Source organism: Cyphomyrmex costatus, unplaced genomic scaffold (assembly GCF_001594065.2).
Source record: "Cyphomyrmex costatus isolate MS0001 unplaced genomic scaffold, Ccosl1.0 scaffold2, whole genome shotgun sequence".
NCBI lineage: Eukaryota > Metazoa > Arthropoda > Insecta > Hymenoptera > Formicidae > Cyphomyrmex > Cyphomyrmex costatus.
Window position 1 is genome coordinate 2,068,295 of NW_017276038.1, and position 19,131 is coordinate 2,087,425.

Here is a 19,131-nt window from a genome sequence, read left to right on the forward strand (position 1 = left end):
AAATAATTTATATATATATATATATAATATATATTTCTTCTTCTGATAAAATTAACTATAAGTTTTATATACAAAAAATATTTTAAAATAATTATTTTTGTATTTTAGTAATATAAATAGTGCATACAGACGTAACACATATCTATATTATGATAATATGTATGTGGTAATAGCACTCGTTATTTAAAGAGCATGGTAAGAATAAATAAACAAGATATCATTTTACATCAATCACAGCTAATAATTGATTACTCACTGTAATGAAAAATGTTGCGTCTGCATTAAAACCTTTGGTGGAAAATATATTTTTACAATAGTTGCAAAGGAAACAATTGCAACGGTAATGTTAGATCGAAAATCCTTAAATAAGAGTAAAAAATGAAATTATATTCGCAAGTAAATTTAATGTAGAAAAATATTAGCGCGTAATTAAATTTTTACTACCTCATTTTTTATTTCCTCATTTCTGCGGTGCTATTGAGTATGTCGTGAATTGTAGTGCGGATCTCTTGAGCCTGATTCTTTCCAGTCGAGTCTCGCAAGCCCAAAAAATTAACACCGTTTTTAGAACGTAATAAGTCATATCTAATAAGAAAATTTCAAACTGTTTATTCCAACTAATGACTAATTTGTTATGCCACTTGTCTATATAAACATACAGTTAAGACTGAACTCAAAAGGAGTTAAGACTATTGTAACATAGACTTGTACACTGAAAATCATATTTAGTATCTGTATTGTATGACTGATCATTAAATATATCTTCTTCGGAGCCGTAAGCTTCATTATCATAAATGGATTCCTTTATACTCCCTATAAGACATTGTAGAAATACATGATTCACTATTTACTATTATTTGCATGCACCAAAAATTGTTATTAATTTCCTTGAAATAATCCTTTGATACACAAACACAGTTTACATACAACATCTCCATCTGAATATCAATTAAACTGCAATCAAGATGTTTTTGCGCTTCATGTAGCAATATATAGAAGTTGGGCCGATAACATAGAAAAAACCGAAGATGTCCTTGGAATGTGGATTAATTTAGATAATTCTTCTGATACGACTGGAAGCAATTCCAATGAGATCTCCATTATGAAGATGCAAACGCATTCGTGGATTATTCAAGACGAGCGTAACGATTGCAAAAAAACGATAAATATTGAATAGCAGAAAATCACAATAATCGCAATTATAGCCTCCAGGCCTGATTTTCAAGTAGAAATCTTAGATTTGATGTGTATTAGTTGAAAAACGCATAAAGCACAAGTAATTATAATTGATAAAATATACTGTGATTTTAAAACCTCAAAAATGGAATTGCATGTTAATCTTGTACATACAGGAATAATCCAAAAATGCGGCAAAGGATAAAGGGGATACATCAAAATTTGAAAGTCCGTATCGTTAAATGACGACCATCTTTTCGCATTTAATTTTTTTCTAGTTTCTAAAATTTTAATCTAAATATGGTTAGTCAAGTGCTATATATACGTATGAGTAAACAATAAATATCTACGTTATTTGGATATTATGTAGTTCAAAGATTATTAATTATATTTATCAACTTATTGTGATTATTATTGTGAGCGTATGTGATTGCAAGACTCTTTTTTAATTACTGTTTTTAAGTTTCCACATTGTATATTAACTAAACAAACTATTTTTTTATCTACACCTGACAAATTGTAATTTAATATTACGAACAGTTATTACGACGAAAAGTGACTTTACTTAATCATATGTTATTCGTCAGGTAACCATGGTGCTCTTCGATCTATTATTTATAAAACGCAGTTTTTAATGTAATCATATGTAATTTCTGTAATATATTAACAATACATAAATAACATTTAACATTATATTTCTCATAATAAGAAGTATCGACTACATAGTACATATATTTGAACAGATTAGTGATTCTTGTAAAATATTTAATCAGTTAATTACAATTTCTAAGTTTGATACTGCATATTTTTTATTGGTCATATAAATAAAATATTTAACAAACATTAGTCCTTTCCACTGCCATTTCAAGATTTAATATTCTTAATTTGAAGTACTCTCGCAAGTGTTTGTGTGTATGTCATCGCATAAATTCTAATAAACAATATTTAGGACACGTTTAGATACATCTAATTTAATTAGTAGTATTTATTTTTCAAACTTAATTTAGAGTATTATATGTAATTATACAAAAAATAATTTTGAATTTGATATCCTATCCGCCTATCGTAATATAGTTCATGATTAAGAAAATAAAATAGTATATCGTCAGACGCAAATGATATTAATAATAATTGATTACATTACGTCTTTGAAAAACTTAATCGGATTATTATTATATATTTAGTGAGTAAAATTGTAGATAGACGTGTGGAAAAAAATTTTTGTACTATTTATTTATTTTTATGGATTGACATTATTCATGTAGTACGTAGATTTTTTATCGCAAGAATGAGACATGATAAAGAATTGTAACAAAATTAATGTATATGTAGTAATTGTATCCACCATCTGAAAGTAAAATAAAATAGTTACATACAAGATATATTTCAATAATTAAAGGAAACGATCGATTACTCACTGTAGCGAGAAATGTTGCATCCACATTGAAACCTTTGGCGGAAAATGTATTTTTGCAATGTAACATTTGCAAAGAAAATGATTGCAGCTGTAACATTAAATTACAAAATTATTAAATATAAGATTGATAAATGCTATTCTATTCAAGTAAATTTAATGTATAGAAATTAAATGTTATAAGAAAAATATATTAATAATACATTACATTTTTTTTAATACCTCTTCTTTGATTTGCTCATCTCTAGTTCTGTTAAGGACATCATGAATTGTAGTGCGAATCTCTTGAGCCTGATTCTTTCCAGTCTCGCAGGCCCATACAGTTAACGCTAATTTTACAATGTAATAAATTATAGATAATATAATTATCTCGCTAATTTGTCCATTTAAACTGATGACCAACCCATCATGCCATTGGATTAGATAATACAGTTCTAGATTGATTTGACAAAAAGTTATGGTCATCGAAGCAAGTAGTTGCACCCAGAAGATCGTATTTAGTATCTGTACTGCATTGCTGATCATCATATGTTGTTTCTTCAGAATCTTAAGCTTCATTATCAAGAATGAATTTCTTTGTTTGTAATAAAGCACCACAGGCGTACGTAGTTCACTGTTTATTATGAATTCTTGCATGTGTTGAAGATTGTTATTAATGTCCTTAAAACATGCTTTTAATACGCAAACACAATTTATGTACAACATATCCATCTGAAATGACGACAGAGTTGCGTACGTTGAAAATATTACGTTCAAGATATCAGTGCGCGTTATGTAGACAAATATAGACATTACACTCATAAGGTAGATAGAACCGAAGATATCCTTGGTGTGGATTAATCTGGATAATTTTTTGTACGACTTCGGAGACAGTCTCGAAGAAATGTCCATTATAGTCTGAAGCAAGCGCATTCGCGGATTGCTCAAGAAGAGTGTAACAATTGATAAAAAAGCACTTAATGCGTAGAAATAGTAAGCCTCAATAGACATGGTTGCGGTCTCAAAATTAATTTTCGTAAAATTTTGGTTGTAAGTAAGGAGTATCAAGTCACAAACGCAAAAGATGCAAGTAATAGTAATTGATAAGATATAACATGGTTTTGAAGTTTCAAAAGTTGAATTGTTAACTTTGTACGGGAATAATCCAAGAATGCGACAAAAGATGAAACAAGGATACATCAAGGTTTGAAAATCCGTAGCGTTAAATAGCGATCTTTTTTTCCGCATTTTGTTTTTCTTTCGTTTCTGAAAATTTTAATGACATATTAAATATGGTTAGTCAAATACTATGTGAATGAACAATAAACATATGTTTTATACGAATATATAGATTAAAGTTTGTTAATTATTTTTGTCAACTCACTGTGATTATTAATGCGAGCGTGAGGTTACAAGATTGTTTTTTAGATTTCCATTAAGTTTTGTTTTCGCTGTAAACGTTCAATCGAAACAATCTACTTCTTTTCACCTATGTACACCTAACAAGCTGTTATTTGATACTACGAGCAGTTATTGCGACGAAGAGTGACTTTACTTTATCATGTTAGTCGACAAATAACCATAGTGCTCTTCGATCTGTTATGTATAAAATGCACTTTTTATTGTAATCATATGTAATTTCCGTAATGTGCTAACAATACATTATTATTATAATATTATTCTTAGGATAAGGAGTATCGACTAGCACTTGAACAGATTAGTGATTCTTACAAATTAGTTAATTATAACTTTCAGGTTTGGTACTACACATGTTTATTATTTATACAGAATGTCTACAAACTGTCTATTTTATAATTAAGATTTAATATTCTTAATTTGAAGTGCTTGCGCACAGGTCTGTGAGTGTATCACGTAATTTTTAATAAATATATTTAGAATATTTATTTAATTTGATAAGTAATTATTTGTTTTTCAAACTTAATTTGGAATTTTATACGTAATTAATATTTTTACTACTGAATTAGAATACTGTAAACTAGATTTTCTTAATTACAAGATAATATTGTACATTGAAATATTATTGAATTTTGCTGCGCGTATTTTGAGAAACTTGGATATCGTGGTTGGAGATAAAAAGTAATGCATTATTAATGAATTGAGTTTTATAACAGGTTTATTACAACTGATTAGGGTAATTATTCAGAATAGGGGAGGCAGCATCGACGATCTTGACCTTGACATATGTTGTTAAGGATCATAACTTTGCATAACCTCCAACAGATTTTAGCCATCGCTCATCCTTCGTTAAAAAGTTAGGAACAAAAGAGGGAGTTTAGAAAGTAACGTCTTATTTCTATTATATCTACAATATTAACTACTATTCTGCACACATGTTTCGATTTTTCACGCGAGGCGACTCTAACTCCCTCCCCCCCTCCCCTATGCAAAGGGGTGCACAATTTCCCTAATTGTACTGTTGTACGTGGATTTCGACTTTCCACGCGAAGTGAGAGCTACATCACACCAAAAAATGGATTGGGTTAGGTTATCTTTTACAGTAGTGGAACCCCTCGCAGGGGGTTCTGAGATGTAAATGATATTAGTAATATTGAGCCGATTACATTATGTCTTTATAAACCTTAATTGGATTATTATTTGTACGTAAAACAATGGAAAAAAATTTTATTTTATTTATTTTCTTTTATGAAATTACATTATTGTAGATTTATCATCGCAGGAATGTAATATGATCAAGAATTGTAGCAAAATCAACATATATGTAGTAATGGTACCCACCATCTAAAAGCACAATATAATTCTTATATAAGATATATTTAATTAACTAAAGTACTATCGATTACTTACTGTAGCGAGAAACGTTGCATCAATATTGAAACCTTTGGCGGAAAATATATTTTTGCAATGTAATATTTGCAAAGAAAATGAGTGTAGCTGTAATATTACATGACAAAATTATTAAATGTAAAATTGACAAACGCAACTCTATTCAAGTAAATTTAATGTACAGAAATTAAATGTTATAAGGAAAATTTATTAATACATTAAATTTTATTTTTACTACCTCATCTTTGAATTGCTCATCTTTGACTCTGTTAAGGATATCGTGAATTGTAGTGCGAATCTCTTGAGCCTGATTTTTGCAAGTCTCGCAGGCCCACACAATTAACACCAATTTTATTATGTAATACATCGTAGTTGATAAGAATATCTTAGCGTGTCCATTCAAATTGATGATCAACCCATTATGCCATTGAACTAGATAGATATACAATTCTACACTGATTTGACAAAAAGTTATGATCATCGAAGCAAGTAGTTGAACACTGAAAGTTGTATTCATTTTCTGTACTGTATTGCTGATCATGATATATTGTTTTTTCAGAATCTTAAGCTTCGTTATTAAGAATGAATTTCTTTGTTTGTAATAAAATATTACAGGGACACGTGGTTTACTGATTACTATAAGTTCTTGCATGTGTTGAAGATTGTTATTAATGTCCTCGAAACATGCTTTTAATACGCAAACACAATTCATGTACAACATATCCATTTGAAATATCAATTGAACTGCGTACACTGAAAATATCATGTTCAAGATATCGATGCTCATATTATAGATCCACATAGACATTAGACCCATAAGGTAGATAAAACCGAAGATGTCCTTGGTGTGGATTAATCTGGATAATTTTTTGTACGACTTCGGAGACAGTCTCGAAGAGACGTCCATTATAGTCTGAAGCAAGTGCATTCGCTGATTGCTCATGACGAGTGGGACGATTGTTAAAAAAACAAATAATATGCTGAAGCAGTGAGCCATAAAAGACGTAATTACGGTCTCAAAGTTTATTTTCGTAAAATTTTTGTTGTAATTAAGGAGTATCAAATCACAAACGCAAAAGATGCAAGTAATAGTAATTGATAAGACATAATATGATTTTGAAGTCTCACAAGTCGAATTGTTAATCTTGTACGGGAATAATCCAAGAATGCGACAAAAGGTGAAACAAGGATACATCAGAGTTTGAAAATCCGTAGCGTAGAAAAGCCACAATTTATAATGCATTTTGCATGTTTTTTATTTGTTTCTGAAATATATCAATGGCATAACTAAACATGATATGCAAAATACCATATGTAATTGAACTGTAATCAATGTTGTGTGAATGCCTAAAATGATTACTCAAATTATCTACTTACTTCGACATTAAATTGGAAGGGATTGCACAATTTGTTTCACGTTCAGTCTATAAATTTATTTTTTCATTATATGTATGAACCAAAATGAATTTCGTTTTTATTTGCACCTGACAGGATTCTATACGATACTACAATCAATTTCTACGACGAGTGAGGCATATTACTTTATCGTATGTTAGTCGTGAAGTAACCATGGTGCTCTTCGATCTATTATAAAGTGTTTAATGCAATAACATCTAAGGTATAATAAACGTATTAGCTAGTGAACAATTAGTGGACGTGATTGAATTGTTGGACAAAATGATAAATATTTTAACGATATGTATACGATTTAATGATATATAATGATATGTACGATTTTAAATAAATTTATTGTTAATAAAAATTTATTCAAATTAATTTGTTTGAAGTCATAATATTTAAAATTTTTGTTATTTTATCCAATGGTTAAATCATGTCTACTAACTAATATATTTATGCTTACCTTATATATATGTTATAGTTATAATATACTAACAATACATTTAATTACATAAAATTAAAAGCATGAAGACTGTATAGTATTTAAATAGATTAGTGATTCTTAAACATTGTTAATAACTGATTCAATACTGTACATTTTTTTTAAATGCATGTATAGAATTTTGAGAAATTTATGCCCTTTTGTTCTTTTTACCACGACTTCAAGATTTAATTTGAGATTCTTTTTCAGATTTTTATCAGATTTTTATCAATGACGAATGTATATAATTCCATTTTGCAATCTAGATATATTTAACTTAAAAACTGCAAGTAGTCGCTGTAGTTCAAATAGAGACAATCATATTAGGCATGAAGGAACCATAGCGTTGTTCAACCCGTATTTGATATCTACGAAGCGAAATTCATGAAAAGATTATATATACTTTTATGAATTTCAATACCGACTATACATATTGCTGTAACATACGGATTATACATCAACTCTTGTAGACACACTCACAACAGGAAGCATAAATTGCACAATATGAATTAATAACTCTTAAAAAATAATTAATAACAATTCTTATTACACTTTTTTCTTGTGCAAAACGTTTGAATATTTCTTCATAATTTCAAAGTCTAATACTTGTAATGCATAAACACATACACACACATGTATATATGTGTATAATCGTAATTTTTAATAAAAAAACATCAATATACACTTTTAATTCAATTAAAAGTATGTTATCATTGATATTAATTTTTTAAACGTAAATTAGAGTAGATTATAATTAAAATATTTTTATATCTGTAATAATATATAAAATATGATGCATTAAATTTTCAATTTTTGCATAATGTTAGTCACTAACGTATTACTAAATTATATTATGTATACTTTGAGAATTTTGTGATAATGCAGGGAGAGATAAAAACAGATGTAATACTAATATTGTAAATTAAGTAATAATATAAATGCAATGATATTATCGCAATTAGTATTAACATAACTAATTATCTAAATGAAAACAATATATATATTGATATTATATATTTCTTTAAGAGAATTAAAAGAAATTAACTATTGTACTTTATGGATAAGAAAACACTTCTCAAAATAGGTTAAAAATTTTGTATTTTATATACATTAATATACACGTTAAAATTTTAAAAGTATTTATGGTAAAAAAAATTTATTATACAATTTGACAATAATGAACTGATAAAAAAAGATCACAAAGGTAAGTTATATCATAAGTCATCTCACAATGATGTATCATATAATAACATTATCACTATTACCTATACACGCAAAGTAAAATTTCATATACGTACATATTTATATACCTATATGCATACAAATAAGTCAAATAACCATTTACTAATACAAGAAAAATAAATTTCTTTCTTTTTTATAATTATTTGTGAAATTATACTGCTCGTGTAATATTTGTTGCAGATTCTGTATCGCAAGAATGTGACATGATCAAGAATTGTAGCGTAATTAGCATGTTTGTAGTAATCGTACCCACCACCTAAAAAGTCAAATGACAGAAATAAACAAGATACATTTCATTAATTAAAGTTAACGATTGACAACTCACTGTGGCGAGAAATGTTGCGTCTATATGGAAACCTTTGGTGGAAAATGAATTTCTGCAATGCAATAGTTGCAAGGAAAACAACTGCAACTGTAATGTGAGATCGCAAAATTGTTAAGTAGATATTAAAAAAGGAATATTATTTAAAAACGAAATTAAATAACATTATTCAAATAAATTTAATGGAACAAAAAACCGTACTAGCATACTACTGTGTTATAAGAATACTATATAAATTAGATTACATTTTTACCTCATCTTTAATTAGTTTATCTCTGGTGCTGTTAAGTACATCGTGAATTGTAGTGCGAATCTCTTGAGCTTGATTCTTTCCAGTCTCGCAAGCCCAAAAAATTAATGCTATTTTTATAATGTAATAAATCATGCCTAATAAGATCGTTTTACTAACTTGTCCATTCAAATTGAAAACTAACCCATCATGCCACTCTATTATATGTAAGTACAATTCAAGACTCATTTCAATAAGAGTGGTGACTATCGTAATAAGAACTGGTACACTGAAGATCGTATTCAGTATTTGTACTGTATTACTGATCATCATATGTTGTTTTTTCAAAGCCTTAAGCTTGATTATTAAGAATAAATTCTTTCGTTCGTAATAATAAGATACCGTGCGAACACGTTGTTCATTGTTTACTATGAATTTTTGCATGTGTCGTAGATTGTTATTTATTTCCTTGAAACAAGCTTTTAATATACAAACACAGTTTACATACATCATATCCATCTGAAATAGCATCTGAGATGTATATATTGCTATTATTATGTAAAACATATCTAAGCGTTTCTTGTACAAGTATGTAGAAACTAGGCCCATAATGTAGATAGCACCAAAGATGTCCTTGGTGTGGATTAATCTGGATAATTTCTGGTATGACTCCGGAGATAATTTCGAAGAAATCTCCATTATAGTCTGGAGCAAACGCATTCGCGGACTGCTCAAGATGAGCGTGACGATTGCAAAAGAACTAATTAATATAAAATAGCAGGAATTCGTAATAACCATCATTATAGCTTCAAAGTTGATTTTTGTTGTAATTATGGATTTCATGAGCATCAGATTTAAAACGCATAAAACACACGTTATTGTACTTGATAAGATGTAATGTGGTTTTGAAGCCTTGAACGTCGAATTGTTAATCTTGTATGGGAATAATCCGAGAATGCGACAAAATGTGAAGCAAGGATACATCAAAGTTTGAAAATCTGTTGCATGAAATAGGCACCATTTTTTTCGCATTTTATCTCCGTTTTTCTGAAATTTCAATTACGTACTAAATATGATTATTAAAATGCTATGTGCAAATAAATCTGTGTTATACGTATAAATGTTATTAATCATGTTTATCAACTCACTGTAATTGTCAATGAGAACCTGATTGTAAGATACTTTTTTTTAATTCCTATTTTTTTTTTTAAATTTCCACAAAAATATATTAATCGAAATAAACTGTATTAAACTAATGTAAGAATCTTTTATAAGACCGTACATGTAATGTATATATAAACTGCTTTGTAAACTACTCTCTGTCATCTACACCTGACAAGTTCTAATTTAATACTGTATGTAGATACTGCAACTAAAAGTAAGGCAATACCTATCGTATGTTAGTCATTAAGTATCCATGGCGCTCTTCGATCTGTTATCTCTAAAATAGAGTGTTTAATGTAATAATATGTAATTTCTGTAATGTGCTATCCATATATTAATTTTTTTCAGAATAGAAAAGGTATCAATATAGGATCTAAACAGATTAATGATTCTTAAAAATTACAGTTAATTATAATTTGATTCGGTATTGCACTTTGTTTATTGTACAAGAGAATGTTTAGGAAACATTTCTTTTTTACTGTGCTTTGAGATTTAAGGGGATTCTAAAGTTGTCTGTATTACCGACTAAAACATAATTTTTGTATAACAATTACTTTTCTCCTCTTTTACTGATTTGAAATATCCTTTTTCAGAATTAAGTCTACGTTAAAAACGACTAAAAATTTTAAAATTGTGTTTACCATTTTTCTTCTTTACCATTTCTTAGTCTAATATGGCTCTCCGAAGTTGCCACATCATTGAACATCGTGATAACATTTGCTTCATATAAAAGCTGTGCAATCTGTACTTACGAAATAGTAGTTCACAGATCAGTAGTTTGTATAAAGAAACAGCATGGAGTTCTTAAAATTGGACTTATTGTTAGATATCTAATTAAAATGTAATTGTTATACGAAAAAATTTATGTACCTATGTGTGGCGTGCGTATGAGATACTGATATAATGACGTGTAATCATCTGTGTATGCTATTTCTAATTAATCATCTTTATATTCTTCATATTCTTAGTTTTAAATACACGCATTTGTTATCATAAGTTCTAATAAAGAGATATTTAGAACATTTAATTCGATCTTAGTAGTATTTATTTGTCTTAATTTAGAATTAAATGTAATTACAAAATTTTTTCATAAATGTTAGTATATTAAAATACAAATACAAAATAAATTAGATTTTATTAATTATTATATAATATTTTATACACTAAACATATTGTTGAATTGTGCCGTATGCGCGCGCGTATTTTGAGAAGCACTATAATGCAAGACACACACACACACACACACAGAGAAAATAATGTAATGCACTATATACCTATAATGAATTAAGTTGTATGACATAATGTAATAGCAAGCTTATCTTAATTAGAATATAATTATTTAGATTATGACAAATTAATATATTCCTTTAGCTGATGAACTTAATAGATACATATGTAGTATAATTTATGGATAATGATTAATTTTAAAGTCGCTTTCCTGTTGAAGATCAATAAAACAAAGTACTATTTTATCATACATAAATGATATTATTGTAATGATGAGCTAATTACATTACGTCGTTAAAAAACTTAATCGAATTATTATATTAATATATAAAATGTAATTTGCTAACAGAGTATAAACAATATGTCGTTCTGTTCTTAGAAGTTAAATATTTAATTTAATTTAGCTATAAGTACATTATCTTCGATGAAAAGTAATATTTGTAAGAATGAAGATAAATGGAGCAAAATAACAATAAATTATTTATTTATGTGCCCTCTCTCTCTCTCTCTCTCTCTCTTTCTCATATGATTTGATATTATTCAAAAATCAGTATATTTTGTTATTTTGATAAATGATCATAAAGAAATACAATTTCTAAATATGTGTTGATATGACATTTATTGTTATTAAACAATTTATAGGTTTTTATAAGTCAATTGATTGCAAATGTTATTTTATTGAAAAATGTTTTTATTTATATATACATATATATATAATTCTTTTTACAAAAATTTATGCTTTTTTCGCTTTTGACATCACGATCTGAGATAGTAGTAGTGAATAGGAGTCTTAAATAAAATATCAAAATCTTTTATTTATCCAATCAGGTATAATATGTTATTTTACATTTTTCTTTCTTTGTGTCTGTTTTTCGTAAACTTATCAATTATTCTTACAATTTCCATTTTTCTTACATCTTTTGCTCCGCACACACGACTCTATAATTTCGTACTTTAAATTTGGCTTACAAAATCGAGTGACAATCCTGTAATCTATAGCTATTGTTATTTATATTTTATAATTAATATAAATTTGTGAAATGTTTTATTCCATTTTTCTTTTATTACTTTTATTATTTTGTTTAAAGATTAGAAGCAATGCACGTAAAATAGCTAAAATAATTGTCACATTATAACGATTATTAATTATTAATTTGGTATATTGAACATTCTTGTTCTATTTAATCATTTTATTGAATATCCATTTGTGAAGCTGAAAAGCTGATGCAACTTTTATGTATTCTTAACTACAGATTGACACAAAATTCGTAAAGTATTAAATTTTTAATCTTAGATATCACACAAGCATTATATAGCAAAACTATATTCACAAAAGATTAACTAAACTCCTTTTCTTCTAAATATGATATAGTATATTATTATAATATAATAATAATAAACATTTTCAGAGCTCTCCATTTATATAAATTTTTTTTCTAATTTACATTAATAAGATGATAACAAGATTTTGTCAATTAATTTTGAAATATCTTACAATGTGTGTGTGTGTGTGTGTGTGTGTGTGTGTGTACTCGTATATATAATATACGTATATATAAACAACTATATAAATATAAATAAATTATATTTTCTTCTCTATAACTATCTCTTTCATAGTCGGATTACTTATGTAAATAATAATGATTTTCCATCGCAAGAATGTAACGTAATCAAGAATTGTATTAATATCAACATATATGTTGTAATGCAACCCACAAACTGAAAGCAGTAATAAAAAATGTAAACAACACATACATATTATTAATTAAACTAAATAATTTTATTACTTACTGCTGCGAAAAGAGTCGCATCTATATTGAGGCCTTTCGCCGAAAAAGTATTATCACAATGCAATAATTGTAAAGAAAATAGCTTCAACTGCAAAGTTAGAGATCTCAGAATAATTAAATGCAAGAATAAAGATGTAAAATTAAAAAACGTAATTATAACTTGGTAAATTTAATGTTTAAAAAATTGGCGTAAATACATTTTAGTGAAATATATAAATAAATTAAATATATGCAAATAAATTTTTTATTACCTCGTTTTTTATTTGTTTATCGCTAGTGTTGTTAAGTAGATCGTGAATGGTGGTACGAATCTGTTGAGCCTGATTCTTTCCGGTCTCGCAGATCCACACAAGTAGCATCATTAGTGTAACGTAATGTGTCATAGTCATTACAAATTTGTCAAAATATGAATTATTAAATCTAATAATGAGTATCCCATTTTGCCAGCGCACCATATAGTTGTACAATTCAAAAGTCGTATTAGAAATGATTATAACTATAGTAGCAAGAACTTGCGGACTGAAGACTATGTTCATCATTTGCACTATATTGCTAAGCATTAAATGTCGCTTCTCCAGGGCCTTAAGTTCTATTAGCAAAGTTCTCTTTATCTGACCGATCAACATGGGGACACATGATGGTCTTGTATCGTTTACCATTAGCCTTTGTACATGCGTTAGATTATCATTAATATTTTTGAAACAAGTCTTTAATACATAAACACAATTTATATACAACATATTTGTTTGATGTACCACAAGGATGTAATAAGCTGTTAATGCCCTGGCCAAACCACTCACAACATGAAACGTCTCTGTTTTAGGAAAATACATATACATTTGCACAATCACGTATATGGTACCCAAGATATCTTTAACATAAATAAATCTGGACAGTTTTTGAAATGAATTCGAGGGTAATTTTGAAGAGATCTTTAAAATTGTTTGTAGCAAACGCATTCGCGGACCGCTCAAGATATGTATAATTATCGTGATAAAACCACTACACATAAAGTAAATGATAACCTGAAGAGTTTTGGTTGTATCTCCCAAATTAACTTTATAAATAAAACTGTGAATGAGCATTATGTTATAAATGCTGCAAACGCAGACAATTACAGTTGATAGGATGTAGTGCAATTTTGAAACCTCAAAAGTCGAAGCATTGATTTTGTAAGGAAACACTCCAAGAATGCGCCCAATGATGAAACAAGGATACATTAAGGATTGAAAGTCCGTGGCATGTAACAGCCATCTTTTCCACATTTTGCCTTTGATGTATCCTTGGATTTTTTAAATCAAACACAAGAAATTTTTAGGATATTAATAGTCTATTTCATAATATACAACTTAAATGTTATCAATTGATATACTGTAGTACTAATATAGATAATGCAAATGTTTTTCTATGCGTAATGTATAAGTTGGTCTCTTTGTATCAAGTGTGTAAAATGTGACGTGGACTTTTGTCTTATATACACTTGCGATGAGTTTCAGTTTAAAACTGTCAACGCGGTATTACGTAAAGCAGAGTACTAAAAAAAATATTTGTTAGTCACAAAGTAACCATGGTATTTTTCGATCGACACTTTTCACTCTTAGAATAAATTGCTATAAGATTATATGAAATTGTCTTAATATACAACTAATATATTATTTGTGTACACATAAAGTAGGACATTGTACATACATAGATATTTGCATCAAATGATAAGATTATATGAAATTGTCTTAATATACAACTAATATATTATTATGAAAGATAAATTATGATTGACTCGTATGATTTATTAAAATCAACAGAAAGTGTAGTAGAAATCCATTAATGATAATTGTTCCCCCAATTCTAAAATACTCTCTTTTCTTTCCATTTTTTTAATGAAAAATGCTTTATTGTATAGTTATATTCAAATAAATGGAATATTTTTATTATTATTAAATTTTTATTATTATATTAAAGATTCTTATTATTAAAATTTTATTTTCAATTCAATATTTATATTTTATTCATTTAATACCAAATTTTTATTAACATATTTGTACTGATAATATATATGCACATGTATATGTGTATAAAGTTAAGCGATTACTACTCACATAAAACAATAAAATTCAATACATAAAAATCAATTCTTTTTAATATTTAAAAACTATATTTAATATTTGTTTATTTTGTTATATATCTTCTTTTAATTAGATTTTTCCTGTATTGTTTGCTGTCTTATCCTGGCAAGAATATGACATATACATGAATTGAAATAATATCATTACGTACGTGGTGATACTACTCACTATCTAAAAACAAAATTAAGAAAAGAAGCAATGAACATCTTGTTAATTTCAATTACAAATTAGAATTGTTAATTAACAAAAACGTACGATCTATATTACTCACCGCAGCGAGAAGCTTTGCGTCCATAGTAAAACCTTTTGCAGAAAATGTATTATTACAATGAAGTACTTGTAAAGAAAATAGTTGTAACTGCAATCACAAAATCGTTAAATGTAAGATCGAAAAATATAATTATGAATATAATGTAGTTTAACAAAATTAGATGCACGAAATGCACTGATACAATTTACAAGAAATGTAAAAGTTCAACATTTTAATATACTACCTCATCTTTGATTTTTTTATCGGTGGTAGTATTAAATACATCATGAATGGAAGTGCTAATTTGTTGAGCTTGGTTTTTACCCGTCTCGCAGGCCCATACTATCAATAATACTTTTATAAAAAAGTATGCCATAAATAGTATAAAAAGCATATGAAGTAATAAACCTTCCAAAAAATTTGTTTTAGTTGATGTATGCATATATTTCGATGCTAATATGTAATAGTATATACAGATAGTGACGAGAGAGAAGGTCATGACTACTGTAGCAAGAAGCTGTAGACTGAAGATTATGTTCAATATCTGTATTGTATCATAGATCGTCAAATGTTGCTTCTTTAAATCCTTGAGTTCCATGATCAGAAACGGATTTCTCTGATGGTTATGATAATTTAATTTAGAGACACGTAGCTCATTGTTTGCAATGAATGTTCTCATGCTGATCAGATTGTCATTGATTTTTGTAAAACATGTTTTTAATACACAAACACAATTCATGTACAGCATATCCATCTGAAATACTACTATACTGATATATATTTCAAATAAGCGATTTATTTGCAATGTGAATATAAAAATTAATATGATCCCAATTGAATAACAGAAACCAATAATATCCTTAGCATGGATTAGTTTAGATAACTTTTCGTATGATTCTGAGGGCAATCTTGAAGAGACCTTCAATATAATCTGAAGCAAGCGCATTCGTGGAAGTGTTAGAATGAGCGTAACAATTATTATGAAATTTCCAAGCATTATGCAACAGTTACGCGCAAGAATTTGAGGTAAAAGTATCATATCAAATCCAAAAATGGAAATTTTCCAAGAATTGTACAGCATTATAAATGAAGGAATGCTACCAGTACAGACAATGACGATGAACAGAATGAAGTATGGTTTTGAAATTTCAAAACTCATTGCATTGATCTTATACGGAAATATTCCAAAGATACGACACACAGTAAAGCAAGGATACATTAGGGATTGAAAGTCCTTGGCATGGAACAATCGCCATTCTGCTTTTTTTTCTTTGCCTCTGGATTTTCTTTGGAAATTCGATGACACATTAAACATAATCAGTGATTTGTTAAAAAAAAATAATATAGTATAAAGAACAATTTATAAATTTAATTTTTTTTTTAATTTAAAATTAAGTTAGTAATGTATTTTTTGGTATAAATATATATATGGCAACAGAGCTTCTTCTCTACAAGTATAATCTTTTCACGAATTTCATTTTTTTGCGTACATAAACCGATGTGAAACTCGTCATCAATGTGCACTCGACGAATTTAATTTCAAAACTGCAAATATAATTGTTAATTCGTAGGACATATATCTCCCCTCTTTATGGCATGGAATTTCACGTAATCTCATCACGTGATCTCGCGGACTCTTTTCACCACATGCTACTGGTGGGTGAAATTCCGAAAGATCACGTGATGGGATCACGTGAGGTTTGCGTCAGAAAGAGGAAAGATCCCACCTGGGTACACTTTCTATCTCGTAATAACATAAAACTATAAAAGCATAACTTTTTTGTTTGGCATGATGTAACCATGGCATTGTTCGATCGGCAATTATCACTTATTTATAAAGGAATAATATGTAAATTATGTAATTGGTGCAACACACGACTCACGAATAATATGAGCACACATGAAACAACAAACGACAGTATTATGTAAATAGCTTCCAACAATGCTTTTATAACGATTATCTATTTGCTAATAAGACTATCTATTTTTAAAGTCCATGTTTATATTTCATATATAAGAGATATCTTATTATACTATTATAAAACAGTATATGCGTATATGTTTTATTATAGCTCTCTAAAATGGAAAATTATTTGTAACAATTAAAAGTCTCAATAACAAGAAAAAGTTTATACAGTTTATTGTGAATAATAATCACATTAATCGTTTATATTTGTGCTAACAAACTTATACCAATCATTATAAAATAACATACAATAGATATATATCATACAAGTCTTTAGCATATTAATAATATATATTTTAGCATATTACTAAATAAATATTAATAAATAACATTATTTTTTAAAGTGTCTTCTGTATTGTGTATCATTTTAACTAATGTTTACGTTAATTTCTACAATTTTCAAGAGTTGTTTAGAAAAAGATGTTGCATGAAATATTTAAAACATTTATTTTATTGAAATAAATTAATTACAATTTATATACGTCATACATATAGATTATTTTAAATATTTGCAGCTAATATTGATGCAAACATGCCGAACATACACATAGGAAAAAATTCTATTTTAATACATTTACACATATATGAGCGATTCTAAACTTAAGTATAAAGCTATTTTTTTTTTTTTATTATAATAATATATTTTTTATTATATAACGAAATTATATAACGTTCATTACAGATTTCCATCGCAAGAATGTGTCACGATCAAAAATTGTATTAAAATTAACATGTATGTCGTAATGCTACCCACCATCTGAAAACCAACAACTTAAAATATAAATAGTATATCTTTTATTATAGAGAGAGTTATAACAAAAAATTGATTACTTACTGTTGCGAGAAGCGTCGCGTCCATAGTCAGACCTTTTGTCAAAAATGTATTTTTACAATGCAGTATTTGTAAAGAAAAAAGTTGTAACTGTAACATCAGATCGCAAAACGATTAAATGTGAGAATGAAAAAAATACTATTAGTAAACGCAACTTCAATAAATTTAATAATTAAAAAATCGTATTAATCAACACTGTTTATTCAAAAAATTTACCTCTTTTTTAATTTGCTTATCTCTTATGCTATTATGTACGTCGTAAATGGTAGTACCGATCTTTTGGGCTTCATTCTTGCCAGTCTCGCAAGCCCAGACAATAAACACTACTTTAATAATATAATGTAGCATGGATGTCAAGAATGCATCAAGAAGATGTTTGTCAAATGTAATGAGTACCTCACCTTGCCAGCGCACTAGATAAAAATACAATTCCACAGTAATTTCAGCGAAGGACAAGATTATAATAGCAAGAAGTTGCAGGCTAAAGATTATGTTTAGCGTTTGCACCGTTTTACTTAATATCAAATACTGTTTCATCAAAATTTTGAGCTCTGTCAAAAAAAATTGATTTCTCTGTATGTGACAAATTAAATTGGTTGCAGGTAGTTCTACGTCACTTATTATGAATTTTTGCATGTGAGTTAGATCGTCGTTGATCTTTTTGAAACAGGTCTTTAATACACAAACACAATTCACATACAACATATTCAAATGAAACTCCAACAGAACCAAA

At 27.8% G+C, this 19,131-nt stretch overlaps 3 protein-coding genes across 3 annotated transcripts in view; all 3 read right to left on the reverse strand.

Moving 5' to 3' along the window:
• Positions 1-2,997, reverse strand: part of LOC108773153 (putative gustatory receptor 28a) — a 6,375-nt gene extending 3,378 nt beyond the window's left edge. Inside the window, exons 1-3 of the mRNA XM_018538878.1 lie at positions 2,994-2,997; positions 2,813-2,919; positions 2,595-2,681 (exon numbers count right to left, since the gene is read on the reverse strand). Of these exons, the coding sequence (XP_018394380.1) occupies positions 2,595-2,681; positions 2,813-2,919; positions 2,994-2,997 (198 nt within the window). The remainder of the gene's footprint in view (positions 1-2,594; positions 2,682-2,812; positions 2,920-2,993) is intronic.
• Positions 2,998-15,419: 12,422 nt separating this feature from the next.
• Positions 15,420-16,597, reverse strand: LOC108773154 (putative gustatory receptor 23a). The gene is made up of 3 exons (XM_018538879.1): positions 15,845-16,597; positions 15,622-15,708; positions 15,420-15,521 (listed from the first exon to the last, which is right to left on the reverse strand). Exons 1-3 carry the CDS (start codon positions 16,595-16,597, stop codon positions 15,420-15,422), a joined length of 942 nt encoding a protein of 313 aa, XP_018394381.1.
• A 1,645-nt stretch (positions 16,598-18,242) lies between these two features.
• LOC108773155 (uncharacterized) lies at positions 18,243-18,746 on the reverse strand. Its single transcript, XM_018538880.1, has 3 exons — positions 18,615-18,746; positions 18,402-18,488; positions 18,243-18,323 (listed from the first exon to the last, which is right to left on the reverse strand). Exons 1-3 carry the CDS (start codon positions 18,744-18,746, stop codon positions 18,243-18,245), a joined length of 300 nt encoding a protein of 99 aa, XP_018394382.1.
• Positions 18,747-19,131: the final 385 nt, after the last annotated feature.

Excerpts from the sequence above, each read along its gene's own strand:
- LOC108773154 (XM_018538879.1), bottom strand. The coding sequence starts at position 16,597 with ATGCTTGGAAATTTCATAATAATTGTTACGCTCATTCTAACACTTCCA. Across the intron at positions 15,709-15,844 it reads ATAAAAAAATCAAAGATGAG|TTACAACTATTTTCTTTACA; the intron begins GTAGTATATTAA and ends TTGTGATTGCAG. Across the intron at positions 15,522-15,621 it reads ACGCAAAGCTTCTCGCTGCG|ATAGTGAGTAGTATCACCAC; the intron begins GTGAGTAATATA and ends TTTTGTTTTTAG.
- LOC108773155 (XM_018538880.1), bottom strand. The coding sequence starts at position 18,746 with ATGCTACATTATATTATTAAAGTAGTGTTTATTGTCTGGGCTTGCGAG. Across the intron at positions 18,489-18,614 it reads ATAAGCAAATTAAAAAAGAG|TTACAACTTTTTTCTTTACA; the intron begins GTAAATTTTTTG and ends CTGATGTTACAG. Across the intron at positions 18,324-18,401 it reads ACGCGACGCTTCTCGCAACA|ATGGTGGGTAGCATTACGAC; the intron begins GTAAGTAATCAA and ends GTTGGTTTTCAG.